Source organism: Caretta caretta, chromosome 9 (genome assembly GCF_965140235.1).
Source record: "Caretta caretta isolate rCarCar2 chromosome 9, rCarCar1.hap1, whole genome shotgun sequence".
Classification (NCBI taxonomy): domain Eukaryota; kingdom Metazoa; phylum Chordata; order Testudines; family Cheloniidae; genus Caretta; species Caretta caretta.
This window is the reverse complement of record NC_134214.1, coordinates 12892230-12909518: the sequence shown is the minus strand read 5'-3', so window position 1 is coordinate 12909518 and position 17289 is coordinate 12892230. Positions and strand designations below refer to the sequence as shown.

General features: G+C 38.2%; 1 protein-coding gene across 8 annotated transcripts in view; it reads right to left on the bottom strand.

Annotated features, from left to right (window-relative positions):
* The window catches only part of TBL1XR1 (TBL1X/Y related 1), a 173890-nt gene that overhangs the window by 11719 nt on the left and 144882 nt on the right, over positions 1-17289 (bottom strand). For 7 of the 8 annotated variants that reach the window (XM_048863460.2, XM_048863467.2, XM_048863462.2 and 4 more), the window contains 9 exons: positions 14956-15101; positions 12863-13082; positions 10531-10663; positions 9043-9184; positions 8163-8226; positions 7963-8060; positions 4335-4395; positions 3182-3303; positions 2520-2594 (listed from right to left, as the gene is read on the bottom strand). In XM_048863460.2, the coding sequence (XP_048719417.1) occupies positions 2520-2594; positions 3182-3303; positions 4335-4395; positions 7963-8060; positions 8163-8226; positions 9043-9184; positions 10531-10663; positions 12863-13082; positions 14956-15101 (1061 nt within the window). Of the gene's footprint in view, positions 1-2519; positions 2595-3181; positions 3304-4334; positions 4396-7962; positions 8061-8162; positions 8227-9042; positions 9185-10530; positions 10664-12862; positions 13083-14713; positions 14842-14955; positions 15102-17289 lie in introns of those variants that run through there. The other variant, XM_048863469.2, reaches the window with a different exon arrangement.

Here is a 17289-nt window from a genome sequence, read left to right as displayed (position 1 = left end):
ATGCGTGCATGCTCATTGCAAGTCTGATCCGAAGATCACTGAAGTCAATGGTCACATGTGAAGATAAGGTAAGCATATAGTGGTGTATGTGTCAAGGTTGTGTGAACAGTCACGGTTATCACTGAGCTTTGTTTTTAAATAGACTTTGTGCTACTATGATAGGATGCAGAAAAGGATATTGGAGAAATATACTTCTTCAAACAGAATAATATATGCATAATACAAAACTGTTAAGGTGTTCGACTTGGTGGGGCAATAAGACTTTACTTAGATTGGGCAAGGATCACCTTTTTGTTCTGGGTTTGTACAGCACAATAGGATCCCAATCCATGACTAGGGCTCCTACATGCTATTATAATACAAATAATAAAACAAACAAACAAAACAAAGTATTCCTTTAAGGGTTTGTGTTTTCATTACAAAAACGGTTTTGGGAGTGTTCATAAAGCCTTGCATACATTTGAAACTTGATATTCATTCAGGTTATTTGTACAAGTGCAATTTTTTCCCTTTAATGATATCTAATTTGGTATCATTTTAGCTCACCTTGCTTTAGCCCTGACTCTGGAAAGCATTTAAACATACTCCTAAGTCCATCTCTGTTATGGCCAGCACTTAAACATGTGTTTAAAGTTAAAATGCTTTCCTGAATCAGAATCCTTTTAAAGATAGTGGGCACCAGGAGGGGAGAGAGGAAAGATTTTATTATATTTCTCATTTAAAATAGCTGGATCAAAAAATAAAAACTAGTTCCTTTTCCCTCACTGTGAAGAACATTCAGCACCAGTAAAAGTTTCTGTATGAAGAACCCTAGAGACTAAAGTCTTCATTTTATCCACTGGTTTGAAAACACATTGGCATCATCAGTCTAAGGCTCCCCGCACCACCATATCCAGGTGCCTCAAACATAACCTGGAAACAACATGTTTAAAAAGAGTAGTTCAATCTTCTTTCCCGTTCACTCCTTGGACTCTGTTGAAAAAGGCCAATAAGTTTGCTAACTGCAATCGGGGGTTTAATGATGGAGATATCTATCCAGTAGTAACCCCACTGGAAAACCACTAGATCATCTGACAGCTTGTGAAATGAAGAGATTGCTGTCAACCTGGTTTAGATGTGAAGCAGCAACCTGGAGGTGAAAGGCACCATGAAAATGAGTTGCAGAGTACACCAGGCCCTTTTAATAAATAAATAAAATACAAACAACAGAGTTTTTCTGATTTGAAACGTTCGCAGTATCTATTTGCATATTTCTGTTATATAAAGTCAACTCTAAAATCAACTCTAAAATGAGAATGGTAGGGGCATTCAAGTCAATTCAAGTCCATCTTCAGTTTTTCTAAGGTACCTACCACCGTGGTATCTAAGCTCTCACTCCTAATGCAATGACAGACTATTTATACTAATCTATTTTGTTCCATAATTTCCCCCAGTTACACAAGCTGTGTTGTAAGGTGTCATGCAGCTGTGAATTATTCATGTGCACAAATCCGGTTGAGTCAGCAAGGCCAGCGGATTGCAGACAATCTTTCAGGGAAACTGGGTAGCAAGCAATATGGTAAACATGGCCATCCTGAGAATGTCTTTTTAGACCCAATTACTGGTACTTGCATGGGAGGCAGACACTTGAATAGACAGGCTGCATGATGACAGACGCTACTGCTCACTTGTTAAATTCTCACGCAAGCACCTTTATGCTTTTTCCCACATTACCCCATGTGCATGGGAGAAGGTCCCTGTAAAGATCCGCAAAACTAACTCATTATCCTCCTTCAAACTCTCCTCTGCCATGATGCCTGCAGAAAAACCTGATAATGAATAGGCTGCTGATATGCTGAAACCGTTGCCGGTCATGATAATAAATACTGCCTCCTTGTTTCCTTGTACTTCCCCATCACTCTGTCTGTTTCCATCTGTTATCTCTTGCCTAATACTTAAACGGTAAAGCTCTTTGGACAGGGGCTGCCTTTCTGTTCTGTATTTGTGCACCACCTACCACAATGAGGGCCTAGTCCATACCTGGAGCTCTAGGTGCTATGATAGTACCACCACTACTATTAAGACAGCTATGAAGAAAGCCAGCACAGGAGCTAGCTGCAGCCTGGTCCTACATAACCCATACACTACATTGATTGTAACATTTCTCTTTGAGCATGACTGAGCAACTTCTTTGTAACTACAAGTGTCAGTGATAGCGCAATTATTAATGGGCCCGATCCTGTAAACTGCTACATGTATATAGTAAATTATACTCAAATTACTGTGAAGTGAATGCATAAGTTCACAGGGTTGGGCCCTTTGAATGGAAGTCTGTCTTTAACTAATAGAGAGATTTTAGGAATGTCTGAGTCAGGTTTTTAAAAAAGGACAAATATTAAAGAATAAAATCATGACATTAAAATTCCTGAATTACTAAATAGCAAGGCTCGTAGTGCACATGAGAGAGCTCTACAAACACACACAGAGGTTGCAGTGTATGGTCACTATGAAAATGTACTATTGTCCAAAATTGCAGTTACCTTTAAAGTCATGTCATCAGAGCAGGACGCCAGAAGATTACCAGTCGGATCCCATTTGATTGCATTTACTTCATTCTAAAATTGAATAATGAAAGTAAAGTTGAAGTCTTTGTTTCCACTATAAACGACAGCTTACAAAAATAAAGTTAGACAGTAAATATGAGTGCTTGTACAGCTACATTTCAAAATACTATCAACTCCCATTTCCACTCCACCAGAAATACCAACCTTTATTGCCCAATAGTCAAATTTTCCCAAAGCACCTTTGTGCCTTCTTCTGCACAGGTGCATCTCAAAGCCACCACATTACTCTTCTTCAAATCTCTCTTTGAAGTTCACCTATGTTGTGGTGCCGAACAATCATTTGACAATGGTAAGGCAGCTGGTGTGCTGTGACTGCTGATTACTCTAATCATAAATATTTCACTGTTACCTTGTACAGCCTACCCAGTTTGTGGTATCCACCTATTGTCTCTTGCCAAGGACTGGTTGGATGTTACACATGCACGCAGTGCCTAGCACAATACAGCCCCGATCTCTGATTAATACTGCTAATAATATACTGATACTATCAAATAGCAAACACACATTTTCAAAAAAAAGTAAGTAATAAGGAGATTTTAAAACTTCATTCAGTATATAGAAACCAAGTCACTACTTACTGTGTGACCCTGGAAGGTTTTGATGGGTCTATCTTGTCCTAATTTACAGACATGAATACACATATCTGTGCTGCAAGAAGCAAATGTGTTGTTACTCTGCCAGTCAACATCTAGTGCTGGTGCTAGAAAAATGAGAGATATTTAAGATAAGATATATACTTTAGAAAGGTTTGATTTGTGAATCTTCAGTGCATCAGCTTTGTAACTTGGAACAAATGCCAACAGGGAGTGACTAAATCAAGTCGAAAGAATTAACAAAGAGTTTTAAACACATTAGAGCAGTGGGAAACGTAACCAGCAAATGCAGTTTAAGATAGACACATGAAACTAAGTTTAATAGGAAAGAATCAAAACAGGGAACATATCTGAAATGAAACAATTATACAGAAGGCAAGACAAACATTGATGTCTAATAGCACAATAAGCCACTATGAATCAATCCAAATTTGAGACTTAATCATGGTCTTTGCACCCCAGCTGGCAGGAGCTGGAAGCTCATCGCAAATACCACTCCCAGCTCCTCCCAGGTAGCCGTGAAAGCTTTACGTTAGTCAGTAGTGACCCCTCTGGTTGTTGCCATGCCATTAAGCCCATGAAGTTAGGGGAGTCACAAAGATGGAAAAATATGAGGGAGTTCTGAAGAGGTGCCAAATGACATATTCTTTGTTTCGTCTGCTCCATCTCCCAAGCCACCAGGGGTAAAAAAATAATGAAATGGACTTGTCTGTTTTGATTTTTAAATAAAACTATTTTAATTCTGGATCATCATAAATAAAGATATAAAACACAAACACAGATCTTCATTTTGGGTAAGTTCTTAAATAAACCCACACAGATGATATAAAAGTTAGTTTTCATTATTGTTTTATTTAGCAAGAGGGACATGCCCGTTGACAATAATACATGTCTATTATAGTTTTTCCCCACATACAACGTAACAGATTGAAATACAGGTTATCAATGATGGTAGCAGACACACACAAAATTTGTTTCGCAAAGGTATACTACTCGGACAGTTTCTGTGCTGTCAGATCAAAATTAACAAGCTATAAATAGGTATATTAGATTTTAAAAAGCCCAGCACATTAACGTTTTAAAACTTTTTGTTCTGTTTTTGATCAATCTGAGCTGTCACCTGCAGAGAAGTACTTACCAGAATGAAAGGGAAACTGCTGCTTTGCTTCTCCAGTATGGGCATCCCAAATAATTGTGGTCTGAGTTAAAAAATAAACAAACTTGTAAAATTGCTACAAATCATAGGTCTTTTCCATCATTAACTTCTATTAGGTCCTCTACTCCCATCTTCCTGCTGGCCAGGATTGGTCACTATTATACATTTTCTAGTGTTTTATCAAGTCTAGTTTCACATGTCCCAAACAATGGGTCTTCTACCACTTCCTTTCAAAGACTACGCCAATATATTTTAATTGCCAGGAAGCAAGCAGTTCCTGACTGCATCTTAAATTTTTTCTCTTTTTAACTTCATCACATCACTCATCATTATACCTTTTTGTCTTACTGCAAATAATTCCTTTAACTTCAAATATTTGTAGGCCATTATGTGCTTTATGTTACTGACACTTAGAAGAGCTAAAAATATTTACAGCTTTTAAAATCTGTTCTCATAAATCAAACTCTTCAGCTCCTAAATTATTTCTGTTACCTTCTTCTAAACTCTTCTTTGACCGGTTTGCCAATACTGGCATCTTTCTGCTATACAAATATTTCATATGAGTAAGTCAACTATCCTAAATTATAACTATAATATTAACTATCCTATATTATATCCTATGGGCCTGATTCTACTGTGACAGAAGTTAGTGAGAATTTTGTCACTGCATTCAATGAAAGCATGAACAGACCTGATATTTTCTTACAGAAGTTAGTTCACGGAATCCATGATCCTTAAATCTTTTCATCTCCCAGACAATGCAGAATATTTTCTTACACTATATTCTCAGTTGCATTCTCCAGTTGAGTTTTAAATGACTGAAGCAATAAGGTTTCTACCTCCTCTTTTGGGAGATCGTTCACAATCTAACTGGATATAATCAATTTTTTCCTGACAGCAAAGCCTGCATTTACCTTTGCACAATTTCATACCTCCACTCTGAGTTATAAGCCCCGAAAATCCTAAACAATCCCTCTCAGTCCTTTATGTTTCTACCCTTCAGTACCTCCTGTTCTAACTACTGTCTGAAAAACCTCTCAATTCAGAAACAGCTTTGAATTTAATTGCTGTATTGTTTACCTCTTCTTTTATTTTTCTTAAAGATGTGGTCTAAAACCTGATTCAGCAATGATCGCTGCGGCACTGGCCACTTCCCCCCATTTAGATACACTTCCATTTCTCATTCTTCCATTTTTCGAGATAATAAAGGACTTGATACTGTACCTCAGAAAATAAATCTCAGATACATTGGTTTTACACTGGTGTAATGTTACTGACTTCAGGGGAGTTACTGTTGATTTACATTGTTATAACAAAGAGAACCAGGCCCATTTTATCCACTGCATTCAAATCATCAACTAATTTTCCAACATAAGAACGGCTATATTGGGTCATACCAAAGGTCCATCCAGCCCAGTATCCTGTCTACCAACAGTGGCCAATGCCAGGTGCCCCAGAGAGAATGAACCTAACAGGTAATGGTCAAGTGACCTCTCTCCTGCCATCCATCTCCACCCTCTGACAAACAGAGGCTAGGGACACCACTCCTTACCTATCCTGGCTATTAGCCATTAACGGACTTCAATTCATGGAAGTTATCTAGTTCTTTTTTTAACTCTGTTATAGTCCTAGCCTTCACAATCCCCACAGGCAAAGAGTTCCACAGGTTGACTGTGCGCTGAGTGAAGAACTACTTCCTTTTATTTGTTTAAAACCTGCTGCCCATTAATTTCATTTGGTGGCCCCTAGTTCTTATATTATGGGAATAAGTAAATAACTTTTCCTTATTCACTTTCTCCACACCACTCCTGATTTTATATACCTCTATTATATCCCCCCTTAATCTCCTCTTTTCCAAGATGAAAAGTCCTAGCCTCTTTAATCTTTCCTAAATACGGGACCCATTCCAAACCCCTAATCATTTTAGTTGCCCTTTTCTGAACCTTTTCTAATGCCAGTATACATATAAGGGCAATAAGATATTCTCTATCCCTTTTTTAATGATTCCTAACAGCCTGTTCGCTCTTTTGACTGCTGCTGCTGCACACTACGTGGACGTCTTCAGAGAACTAACCACGATGACTCTAAGATCTCTTTCCTGATTAGCTGTAGCCAAATTAGCCGCCATCATATTGTATGTATAGTTGGGATTATTTTTTCCAATGTGCATTACTTCACATTTATCCACACTAAATTTCATTTGTTGTTGCCCAATCACTTAGTTTTGTGAGATCTTTTTGAAGTTCTTCACAGTCTGCTTTGGTCTTAACTATCTTGAGCAGTTTAGTATCATCTGCAAACTTTGCCACCTCACTGTTTACCCCTTTCTGCAGATCATTTGTGAATAAGTTGAATAGGATTGGTCCTAGGACTGACCCTTGGGGAACACCACTAGTTACCCCTCTCCATTCTGAAAATTTACCATTTATTCCTATCCTTTGTCCCCTGTCTTTTAACCAATTCTAAATCCATGCAAGGATCTTCCCTCTTATCCCATGACAACTTAATTTACATAAGAGCCTTTGGTGGGGGACCTTGTCAAAGGCTTTCTGGAAATCTAAGTACACTATGTCCACTGGATCCCCCTTGTCCACATGTTTGTTGACCACCTCAAAGAACTCTAATGATTAGTAAGACATGATTTCCCTTTGGAGAAACCATGTTGACTTTTGCCCAACAATTTATGTTCTTCTAGGTGTCTGACAATTTTATTCTTTACTATTGTTTCAACTAATGTGCCCGGTAGTGACGTTAGACTTACCGGTCTGTAATTTCCAGGATCACCTCTAGAGCCCTTTTTAAATATTGGCGTTACATTAGCTATCTTCCAGTCATTGGGTACAGAAGCTGATTTAAAGGACAGGTTACAAATCATAGTTAATAGTTCCGCAATTTCACATCTGAGTTTTCAGAACTCTTGGGTGAATTCCATCAGGTCCTGGTGACTTGTTACTGTTAAGTTTATCAATTAATTCCAAAACCTCCTCTAATGACACTTCAATCCTCAGATTTGTCACCTACAAAGGACGGCTCAGGTTTGGGAATCTCCCTAACATCCTCAGTCGTGAAGACTGAAGCAAAGAATTCATTTAGTTTCTCCACAATGACTTTGTTGTCTTTAAGTACTCCTTTCGTCCAGTGGCCCCACTGGTTGTTTAGCAGGCTTCCTGCTTGTGATGTACTTAAAACATTTTGTTATTACCTTTGGAGTTTTTGGCTAGCTGTTCTTCCAACTCCATTTTGGCTTTTCTTATTACATTTTTATTCTTAATTTGACAGCGTTTATGCTCCTTTCTATTTACCTCACAAGGATTTGACGTCCACTTTTTAAAAGATACCATTTTATCTCTCACTACTTCTTTTACATGGTTGTTAAGCCACGGTGGCTCTTTTTTAGTTCTTTTACTGTGTTTTTTTAATTTGGGGTATACATTTAAGTTTACATCACATGATCATCACATATACATTTACATCACATGATCAAGTTTATCTAGCACGATTGTTTCTTTATAAGTCCATCCATCCTATGACTTTATCTTCTAAATTCTTATTTTAGTGTTTGCTACGTATAATTTAATCACGAAATAAATAATTTTAATTATTATCTCACCTTGTCTACTCCGGCACTTAAAATGAAATTTCCTTTCTTGTTCCATTTTAATGCAAATATAGGTCCTTTATGTTGCCCTAAGGTGCTGGCAAGATTACCTGAAAATTTACGTTGAAATTATTACATTCAAGAAATGAGAGAGACATGTTGTGAGGCACTATGCAGAAAAATATAATGGAAATGTAAAGCATTTTAATTACCGTCTTTAGTCCATATCCTTGCAAATCCATCATACGACCCGGTTGCTAGAAGTGTACCTTCACTCTGTCAGCAAAAAAGTGATTACATTTATTATACAATTCAAAACTAAGGGGCTCAGAGCAAACGTCAAATAGAAAATGTTTTGCAGAAGGGTCATGCTATTTAGTCCAGAACCTGCAGTATATTAAAAAGAGATGCATACAATAAAACAAAAATATAACTCTGATGTGACTCTAAAGTAGAAGCACTTCAGCAGCAATAACAGAAGATGCAAAACCCTTGTCATTTAGGGTTTTGTCCATGCTGTAACCAGAGGTGTAATTTCCAGCTTGGGTAGATGATCAAGCTCGTATGCTAACAGTAGCAGTGTAGTTATGATGGCCTGGTGCCAATGATATGATGAGGCTTGGTCTACGCTGCAGGCTTACATCAGTATATCTGTCTCTCTCAGGGGTGCAGAAAATTCACATCCCTGAGCAACACAATTATACCAACTGAACTCCTGGTGTAGACAGTGCTATGTCGATGGCATTTCCTGTTGACATAGCTACTGCCTCTCGGGGAGGTGGAGTATCTCTGTTGGCAGGAGAAACTCTCCCATTGGTGTAGACAGTGTCTTCATGAACCACTGCAGCTGTGCTGATGTGCTGTATGTATAGACAAGCCCTCAGACTCTAGGTACAGGTGGATAGTTTGTCCCACTGCAGCTGCGCTGCCATTTTTAGCAGCATGTTAGCTTGAGCAAAGCTAGCATGCATTCATCTATCCAAATTGGAAATTACACCTCCAGTTCCAGTGCAGATATATCCTGAGCATTTGACTGTGCAAAATTGCATTTTTTTTCTCAGGGTATTTCGAGCACTTGTAACTTCCACTTACATTCCAATCCAGGGATGTCACATCTTTGTTGCTTGGTACATCTTGCCCTCCTTCTCGTATACAATGTCGGAGTACCAGCTGCGTGGAGCCAGTGGTGCTGTTTTCACTGAGGTTCCATATCCGTGCTGTGGAATCTCCAGATCTAAGCAAAGAACATAACACCAAATTAATTCATAACGACAGAAAGGACCGTGTCCTCTTCAAGAAGCACAGACATATAGTGTGATACCCCTTTAGAAACTTGATTTTAAAAACCCTGTATGTTAATATATTTTCCATAAAACATTCAAAAACACATCAGTGAAAAAAGTCAGTAGATCTGAGAGCAGGTTCCAGTTACAGTCACTTCAGGGACAGTTATAATAGTCTGGTGTGATCAGACTCATAGAAGCAGTCTTACTTCTCATATACACATTTGGTTTCCACTCAGAAACTTTATTCTGCAGGCTTTCCCCTCCCTGACAGAGCAAATCTGTAAGATTTGTCAATTTTTCCAAAACAAATCCTAACATTGTTCTCTTCCCACCCCCTATAAATTAGCATCAGAATATCTAGATTATCACACACACCTCAAGTACTGGAAGGTAAAATAATTAAGTTTTTAAAGGAGATAATGATTAGGTAACCTGGTTGTTTAAGATTATTAGAAAAAAATCCAACCACTACTGATCTATAGTACAAAGTAATAGATTTACATGTACTATATAGAGCGTTCTGAACGTTATATGATTTAATCTTTACATCATTTATGTGAGGTGGGCAAAGTGTTACTATTCCATCTTACAGATAAGACACAGCAAGAGTCAGTGCCTTCTTCAAGGTCTGAGTGCACTGGCATACTTGCAACAGTCCTGATCTCAGCTGGAAAGTCTCCACCTTTTATCCGCCTTATATTTGTCTTACGTGTCCTTACTGTATCTCTCACCCTGGCAATACAAGGCCATAGTTTTCACTGATGGAAAACCAACTCTGCTTCTTCTGCCACAAGCAGGGAGGGAGCTGTTAGAAGCTGCCATTCAGCTCCTGACAGGAGGCAAAAGAAGAGGCCCAGGGCAGGATCAATGCAGGGGGGAACTGAAAGACTGCAAAGGAGTGAATACCACACTGGTACTAGAATGGGGAGAATCTGATTGGCTTCCTTTCCCCCTCTCCACCCATATTGGGGAAGGTCAGTTAGTCAGATATACATAGTTGATGGACAGCATCCCCAGTATTTGGAGCAAGCACTCAACACTCTTGATAGTTAGGATATAACATTTAAAGTTCACCCGAGTGCACTGAAAATCTTCTGGCAGCTGTATGCTGCCAGGCGCTCATACCTTGTAGGGAAAATTGTACGTCGGGGTAAAAAAGTTCTAATGTCAGCAACTTCAAGACAGTGGCAGAAGAGATACTGTCTACTGGACATAGCATACTGTGTTTGCAAAGTATATGAATACCAAGTTGCAATGAGAACGGCCGTTTTTGCTTCCTTTTGTGAAAACATACCCTGAGGCCAGAAGGTCGCTAACGGGGTTCCAGGCGCAGATGAATACTTCAGATTCATGACCACGCAGCACCACTGCTTTGTTAGGAGGGATTTCAACATCTCCATCCACTTCCATTATATCCGTATGATTATCTGAATTATGGAAAACAACAGAAGAGAGCTTGGATTTTTACAGCTTGGGGTAATATATTTCATGTGCTGAATATTAACTGGTAGGTTTATTCTGGAAAGGTAAATTCTCAGAACCTACAGGCTAAGATTTTTAATGTAACAGTGATTTCAGATTCAGATATCCAATCTGAGAAACCGTAAAGGGACCATGAATTACAAAAAGCACCAAAAGCCCTCCCTTAAGCCTCTTTAAGGTGTCTCACATTGGGCACCAAAAACTAAGGCCAAAGTTAATAGTCACTTCTGAAAAATCACTGTAAAATTGTATTTAAAAAAGCATACTCTCTATTTGTCAGGCCTTGTACTAAATGGATGAATAAAAGAGTATCTGATTTCTATCTTATGAATGTGAAATCAATTGCCTCTACTGTACATGAAATATCAAATTTCTGCATTTTAACTTTAAAGTAATGGCTATAAATGAGTGTGAAATCAACATTTCAGCCCCTTCACTTCTAAAAATGATCTTAATTAACAGGCAGACATTTGGTTTTCTTGATACATGGTACACTGATAACTGAGATATTTATCTTATATTGACAACTACTGTCAAATTATGATTACATGTTGCTTTTCCATGTGGAAGGCATACTGAATTGTCATTGTTCTGTAAAATACACTCTGGGTAATTCATCGTTTAAAAACAGCTTTATTGCCAGCTACCACTAATATTTCCCTATTTTAAAAAATATTATTTCACATCAAGAGGGTTTTCTTGGAGAACACCAAGATGAATATAAAGAGAGGTAAACATGAAACTATTCCACTTTTATCCATGGCAGTCACTGTTTAAACAAAACCACTGTACATACATTGCTTAAATTTAATAGTAAAGGTGTTTTAGCGGTGTGTGTGTCAGTGCGTGTGTGTGAGAGGAGAAGAAGCTATTAGAGCACCATATAAAAAACTGTATTGATTGAAAAGAATCAATATCAACATGATTTGGTGTTCCAGCCAGTAGGGGTTGCTGGAATATCATATTTTTACACTAGCTTAGCAAACAGTTCTAGAGCTTGAGGTTACAACTCACAGTTAAAAAGGAAATATTACTATGGAGTTTTGAAATTTACAAAATTTACGGAGACAGTTTTATTATCCATAATAAATGAATCTGGAAAAACAATGAAAGAAACTAATAAAATGCAACTGTAAAGCTGGTCAAATGATGCACAAGCTTTAAGTGACCATTCAGTCACAACTTTATTTGGCTGCTCTTGTGCCCTACTGCATTCTTTTTCACTAAAACGTTCATGTAAATAGAGCCTTTCCATTAATGCATGCAGAAAGCTAAATTTCTTTTCTGTGAGCTTTCACACTATGAACCTGATTATAAGAGTAAACTTACCCAAAATTATGATTTATAGGTCCAATCACAACTAAACAGCACAGCTCCAATACTAAACCACTGAGTAAACAAAATTTGCAAGAACTTGTGTCAAATAACTTTGAATAATGAATCAAGAAAACTGTGATCTGTACTGTTGCAAGAAGGTAGACACATCTTTTGGTATCCAAGTGATTTATATTACATTTCCATGCAAGGCTGGATTCTTCTCCTTTGCAGTTGCGATCTTCTTGATTTGGCCACCAGGAAACTGGGTATAGATGGTTGATTGAATAAGCCAGTCTGACCCTGTGCTGGCACTGGTATGAAGCAGAGTAACCTAGGCACTACTCTAACTTAAACTAATTGAGGATTGGTAGAGTGGAATTATGCCCTCTCTGCTCCCTATCGCCCGTGCTGGGGTGAGGCCGAGGAGAAGCAGTCACCTCTGATGGCTCTATTCCAGATGAGAGCTCCCCTACCCCAGGGGGAATTCTCAGATGGCAAGTTACAGCAATAATCCCCAGTGGCACAAGGAGCCAGGCTGGAAATGAGAATCTGGCCTACAGTATTGATGATCACACACTGTAGAGAAACTGACTATTAAAGTATCACATATAAACTTATTCTCCACAAGTCATGGGGTTACATATACAAGCCCCTTCATCTGATGGATGCATTTACTATCTGAGGGGTACGCTGTAGATACAATAAGAGGCTGCATCTACTGACAAAAAGTATTAGCTAAGAACTAGGTATTATTATTATTATATATAACAAAGACATAGCCACACAATTGTGTACATAGGCGGAGATCTTTTTCTGCCTCGACTTACTTGCTATAGTGTGTGCTCCATTCTCCTCTCCGTTTGCAGTATTTTCTCCATTTTTTGCAGAGCCCTGTTGGTTAGTTGCAGCTGCAGCAGCAGCAGCTGCTGCCTGTTGTTGTGCAAGTTTATCTCTGTAGGCCTGTTGTCTTGTTTGTACCACATCAGGCATTACTGCATCTATCAGTGAGAGAGACTCTATTGGCCTACCATCAAACAAGGTACCATCCTAATTTGGGGAGAGGAAAAACACACAGAAAAGATAACACCAAATGTTAGCGGTCATTAACTACAAAAATTCCAGGAAAAACTATGCATTCCAAAAATTGTAATTTAATATAAAACCAGTCACAAATGCAGAGAGAAATGCTATACAGAACATGTCATCATTTATTTCTCTGCGGTTATGCCTGGAATTTTACTCAAAAGTTGGAGTGATCATATATAGTGAGTAAACAAGCCATGGTAGGCCTCTAGCAGAGGCTCTGGGATCAAAAGTTATGCGCCTTTCATTTGAAATAACCTTTTGTAAGCTACTTATGAATATCATTTCAAACATGAGTGACTGCAACAAAAAAAAATCCAACTATACGTTTCAAGAGCCACATACATTGCAAGTTTAGACTACAGCTTATGAAGTCCTATGACATTTTCCATAAACACAATATTGGAGCTTTGAGTAGTTTTTGTTTCTTTTTCTTTTTAAACAGTGTTAGCATAATTTAGCATAATTTAAAAACAACAAAGAATTTTATCATGAAATGGGCGAGACCCAGTCAAAAATAGTCTCTTATAGGAGACCCTTATGAGGGTCTATTTTTAGAACCTAGAGGGATTCCTAGTGATAAACAGAGGTTCTCCTTCTCCTGTTCTGAGCACTTGCTTTGTTTTTATGACCCTTCCTGAGGAAATGGATTTCTTTCACTCAAGCTGCGGAAGCTGCAACTAAACCAACTCAAAGACCCGAGTGAGACTGTGGGGACACCAGAATTGATGCAAAATCCATTTGTATGCCATAGCTTAATTGACAAATATAAAGGCCTCTACCGCAAGAAGCTGATACCTTGTAGGATCAGCCTTTTAGATATGCATCTTTCTCCACTGCTGGAAACATACTTATGGAACAAACATGGAAGCATCATGTATAATAGATCCGACTAGAGATCAATAAGCCAGTTCAGGCAAAATAGGAGTCTCCTGGGCACGTTCATCATTCCTGTCCTAACCAAATTCAAATGTTTTCTCCATTTAGTGAGCCCTTCCTTTCTCTCCATGAGCCATCCCCAATGGCAGGCCCCTGACTGTTAGAGCAGTACGGCTCTTCTCCTCTCCCTCCTCACCCCCATCTCCCCCCAACCAACCTTAACATGGGCTGTAGCTGCAATAGTTGGTGGAATCCTGTAGCCTCTCCTCTCTTGAGCCTCTCTACTAAAGCTGGGACTTCCCCAGTACTTTCATTAAGGACACAACATATACTTTAGAAATCCCAACAAACAAGGCAGTTTATTGAAAATCCTGATGCCACTGCTTGAGATGGGAGCAACAATTCAAAGAAAAAGGAAGTTTCCGGGCCTGTTGGCAGGTAGGTGATGGTAAGAGGGAGACTGCCTCCGAGTTGAAAGGGGAGGTAGGAAATCTTAAAGAATTTGAATGAGTCCCAAAGCTTTTGGAGTATTCTCCAAACTGAACCCCAGAACCTTTAGATGTTTGCCTATCATTAATCTCAGTTCACCATGGAACGAAAACCTTCAAACAGAAGTTAAGAATTCTTGTTCTTTTGTTCTATTATTGCATAGCGTGCGTATTTTTTGGATTAACTACAACATTATATTAGGGAAAAAAACTCTACAGATAACGGACCTTTAAGCAATGAGCCAGCACACCATGCCTGGTGTTGTGTGGCTGCACTGGGCAGAACCCCTACACAGTTATGTCACTCCATTCTGGTTCCACCAGTGGAGTCATGGTGAACACCAGCAGTAAGGAATCTGAAGTAAAAGTAAATAAATAGGACACAAGAGAGTTAAGAAAAAAATACTAGTATTCAAATGTAATGTAAGCAAGCACATAATGCTTTTGTAGGCAACAAGAAACCTCCTTACCTCATTAATACTGACTTCAGCCTCTACATACTGCAGACCTTTCTGGATGATGGAAATCAAAGCAGCTGGTGGCACCAGAGCACCATTTATATTAGACTGGCTGATATGGCTCTCTATACCAAATGTAAATGCTGAATGAGAAAACCCTAAAGACAAGGGGGAAACTATCAGAACGGATTTACTCATATACTGACAACTCTTTCTCAAAATATTGCAAGATCTTCTGGTTACAGAGACAAATAAATGTTATAGTAAACATATAAAAGAGAAACCTCAAACACTCCTCTATTATATTTTATTTTAAATGTGTAAGCAATACAAACACCAAGTTAAACACAAATAAATAAAATGTCAGTTATATTAGGTTTGTATTTGCAATACACGTGGTAGGATAAAAAAAGCATTTAATATTCTCTTTTCTATTTTATGATACTTTTCCTTTTATTTTTGTCTGTTTCTGTTTTGTTGATTTTCTCTTAAACACTGCATAGTCCCTGAGTAAAACTGATTAATTGTTTTATAACCTGATAACTTGTAAAGGGCTCTGCCAAGATTTATCTGTTACTTTTCTGTGCTCATAGATTTTTTTTTTATTACATACAAAAAAGAATAAAATGTCTATGTAGCAGAGAATTAAATTCATGACAGAGCATTTTATTTGTGTGTGCTGGCACTTAAAACGACATGCTTGCTGCACACTGATTCAAGAGTGGTATTGGAAGTTAACTTGTTATGTATTTGATTGTCCTGAAAAGATACATTTATTATGCAGAAACGTTTTATTTTAGACAATCAGCCTTTCACTTATGGACAATTATCCCCTTAAAATTCCCTTCTGGAAAACTACTTTCAAACTTTATATATAGCATACATTTGTTACAAAAATTTGCAAATGGAACAAGAATTTATAATGGTTTTCTGTAAATTCATTTAGAACACTGACTGTATTCTTCTTTTATTTATTTTTTGGGGGGGGGGGGTAAGATAGGGACAGAAAGACTCATCCATCACTGCTTCTTGTTGCTCTCTCTCTCAGTTTGAAGAGTCCATGAGCAGATGTTGTATTACTCTCCATCTTCTCAGAACAAAAAGCCCACAGATCAAACCACAAAATCCCACTCAACCGAAGAAGAGGAGGATTTTATGTTGGAACTGAGTAAATGACAAAAAAATCTAAAAGCAGAACATTAATGGTTACTGAATAGTGAGTGGGACACTCTAAATTGGTAACTATCTATCAAGCCTTATGAAGTTTCCTGATATTATTTTCCAAACCCAAGAATCCATTTGATGTCTTGATCAATGTATAAGGGGTTGATAAGTTGCCCTTACAAAAGTATGCAGCTCATTGCTACTGAAAATATACTAAGATACGATTTGAAAAACAAGGAGTTTGAGAAGAAGAAATGAAAATCCGTGAAACTAAATCACCCAGATCAAAGAATTATGGTGACCCGGTAACCAGTAAATAATCCCCCCCCCCCTTTTTCTTTTAAATTAATTCTTGTTTTTTTCTCCCCAGACCTGCACAGTCACGTGAACAAAACAGTCCCTGACAAGTGCTCGATGATCTAAGAGAAAAATGCTTCTATAGCACTGATTTCCCAAAAGGAGCACCTTAATGGACAACTAATACTCCAAAACTTAAAGTTTTCAAAAAGTCTGGAGATTACTAGAAGCCACTGAGCAAAATTCAAACTCAGATGCTGGAATAAAAGGGACCATACATGTCAAATCCAAATCCCTGCACAGAGTGTTCTTTAATCCAGTGATCGCTCCGTACCAGTACCAATAGCGATACTTCAGGCTTTTGTGGCCAATCTCTACATATGTCTTCCATATCTGTACCTTCATGATCAACAATTGAGCCATCTGCTGTAGTAGAAGGGACCCTCTTTGCTTGACATTAAATTATGTCTGTTCTAAACCAGGAACATAACTGGGCTACTCTGACTCCAAGCATCACAACTGTGAGGAATTTGAAATTGTTCAACTGCTTTGGATCTAATCTCCATTTCACATTGAACAGTAGACATTAGGCACTGGCTGGTAAAACAAAAGTTTAGGGTAAAATTTTCAAGCAAATGTAACTGACTTAGCAGCCTAAGTCCCATTTTCAAAAGCGATTTAGGGTTTTAGGAGCCTAAATCCAACTTACTTGCACAGAGATCAATGGGAGTTAGGTGCCTAACCTGCTTATGCGCTTATGAAAATCCCACTAGGAACCTCTTTGCATCTTTAGGTACCTAAATACCTTTTAAAATCTGATCCTTGGTCACCAGGCAGTTCTGAAAATTTTACTATTAGTCTACTCAACTGAGAGGGGCTAAACTA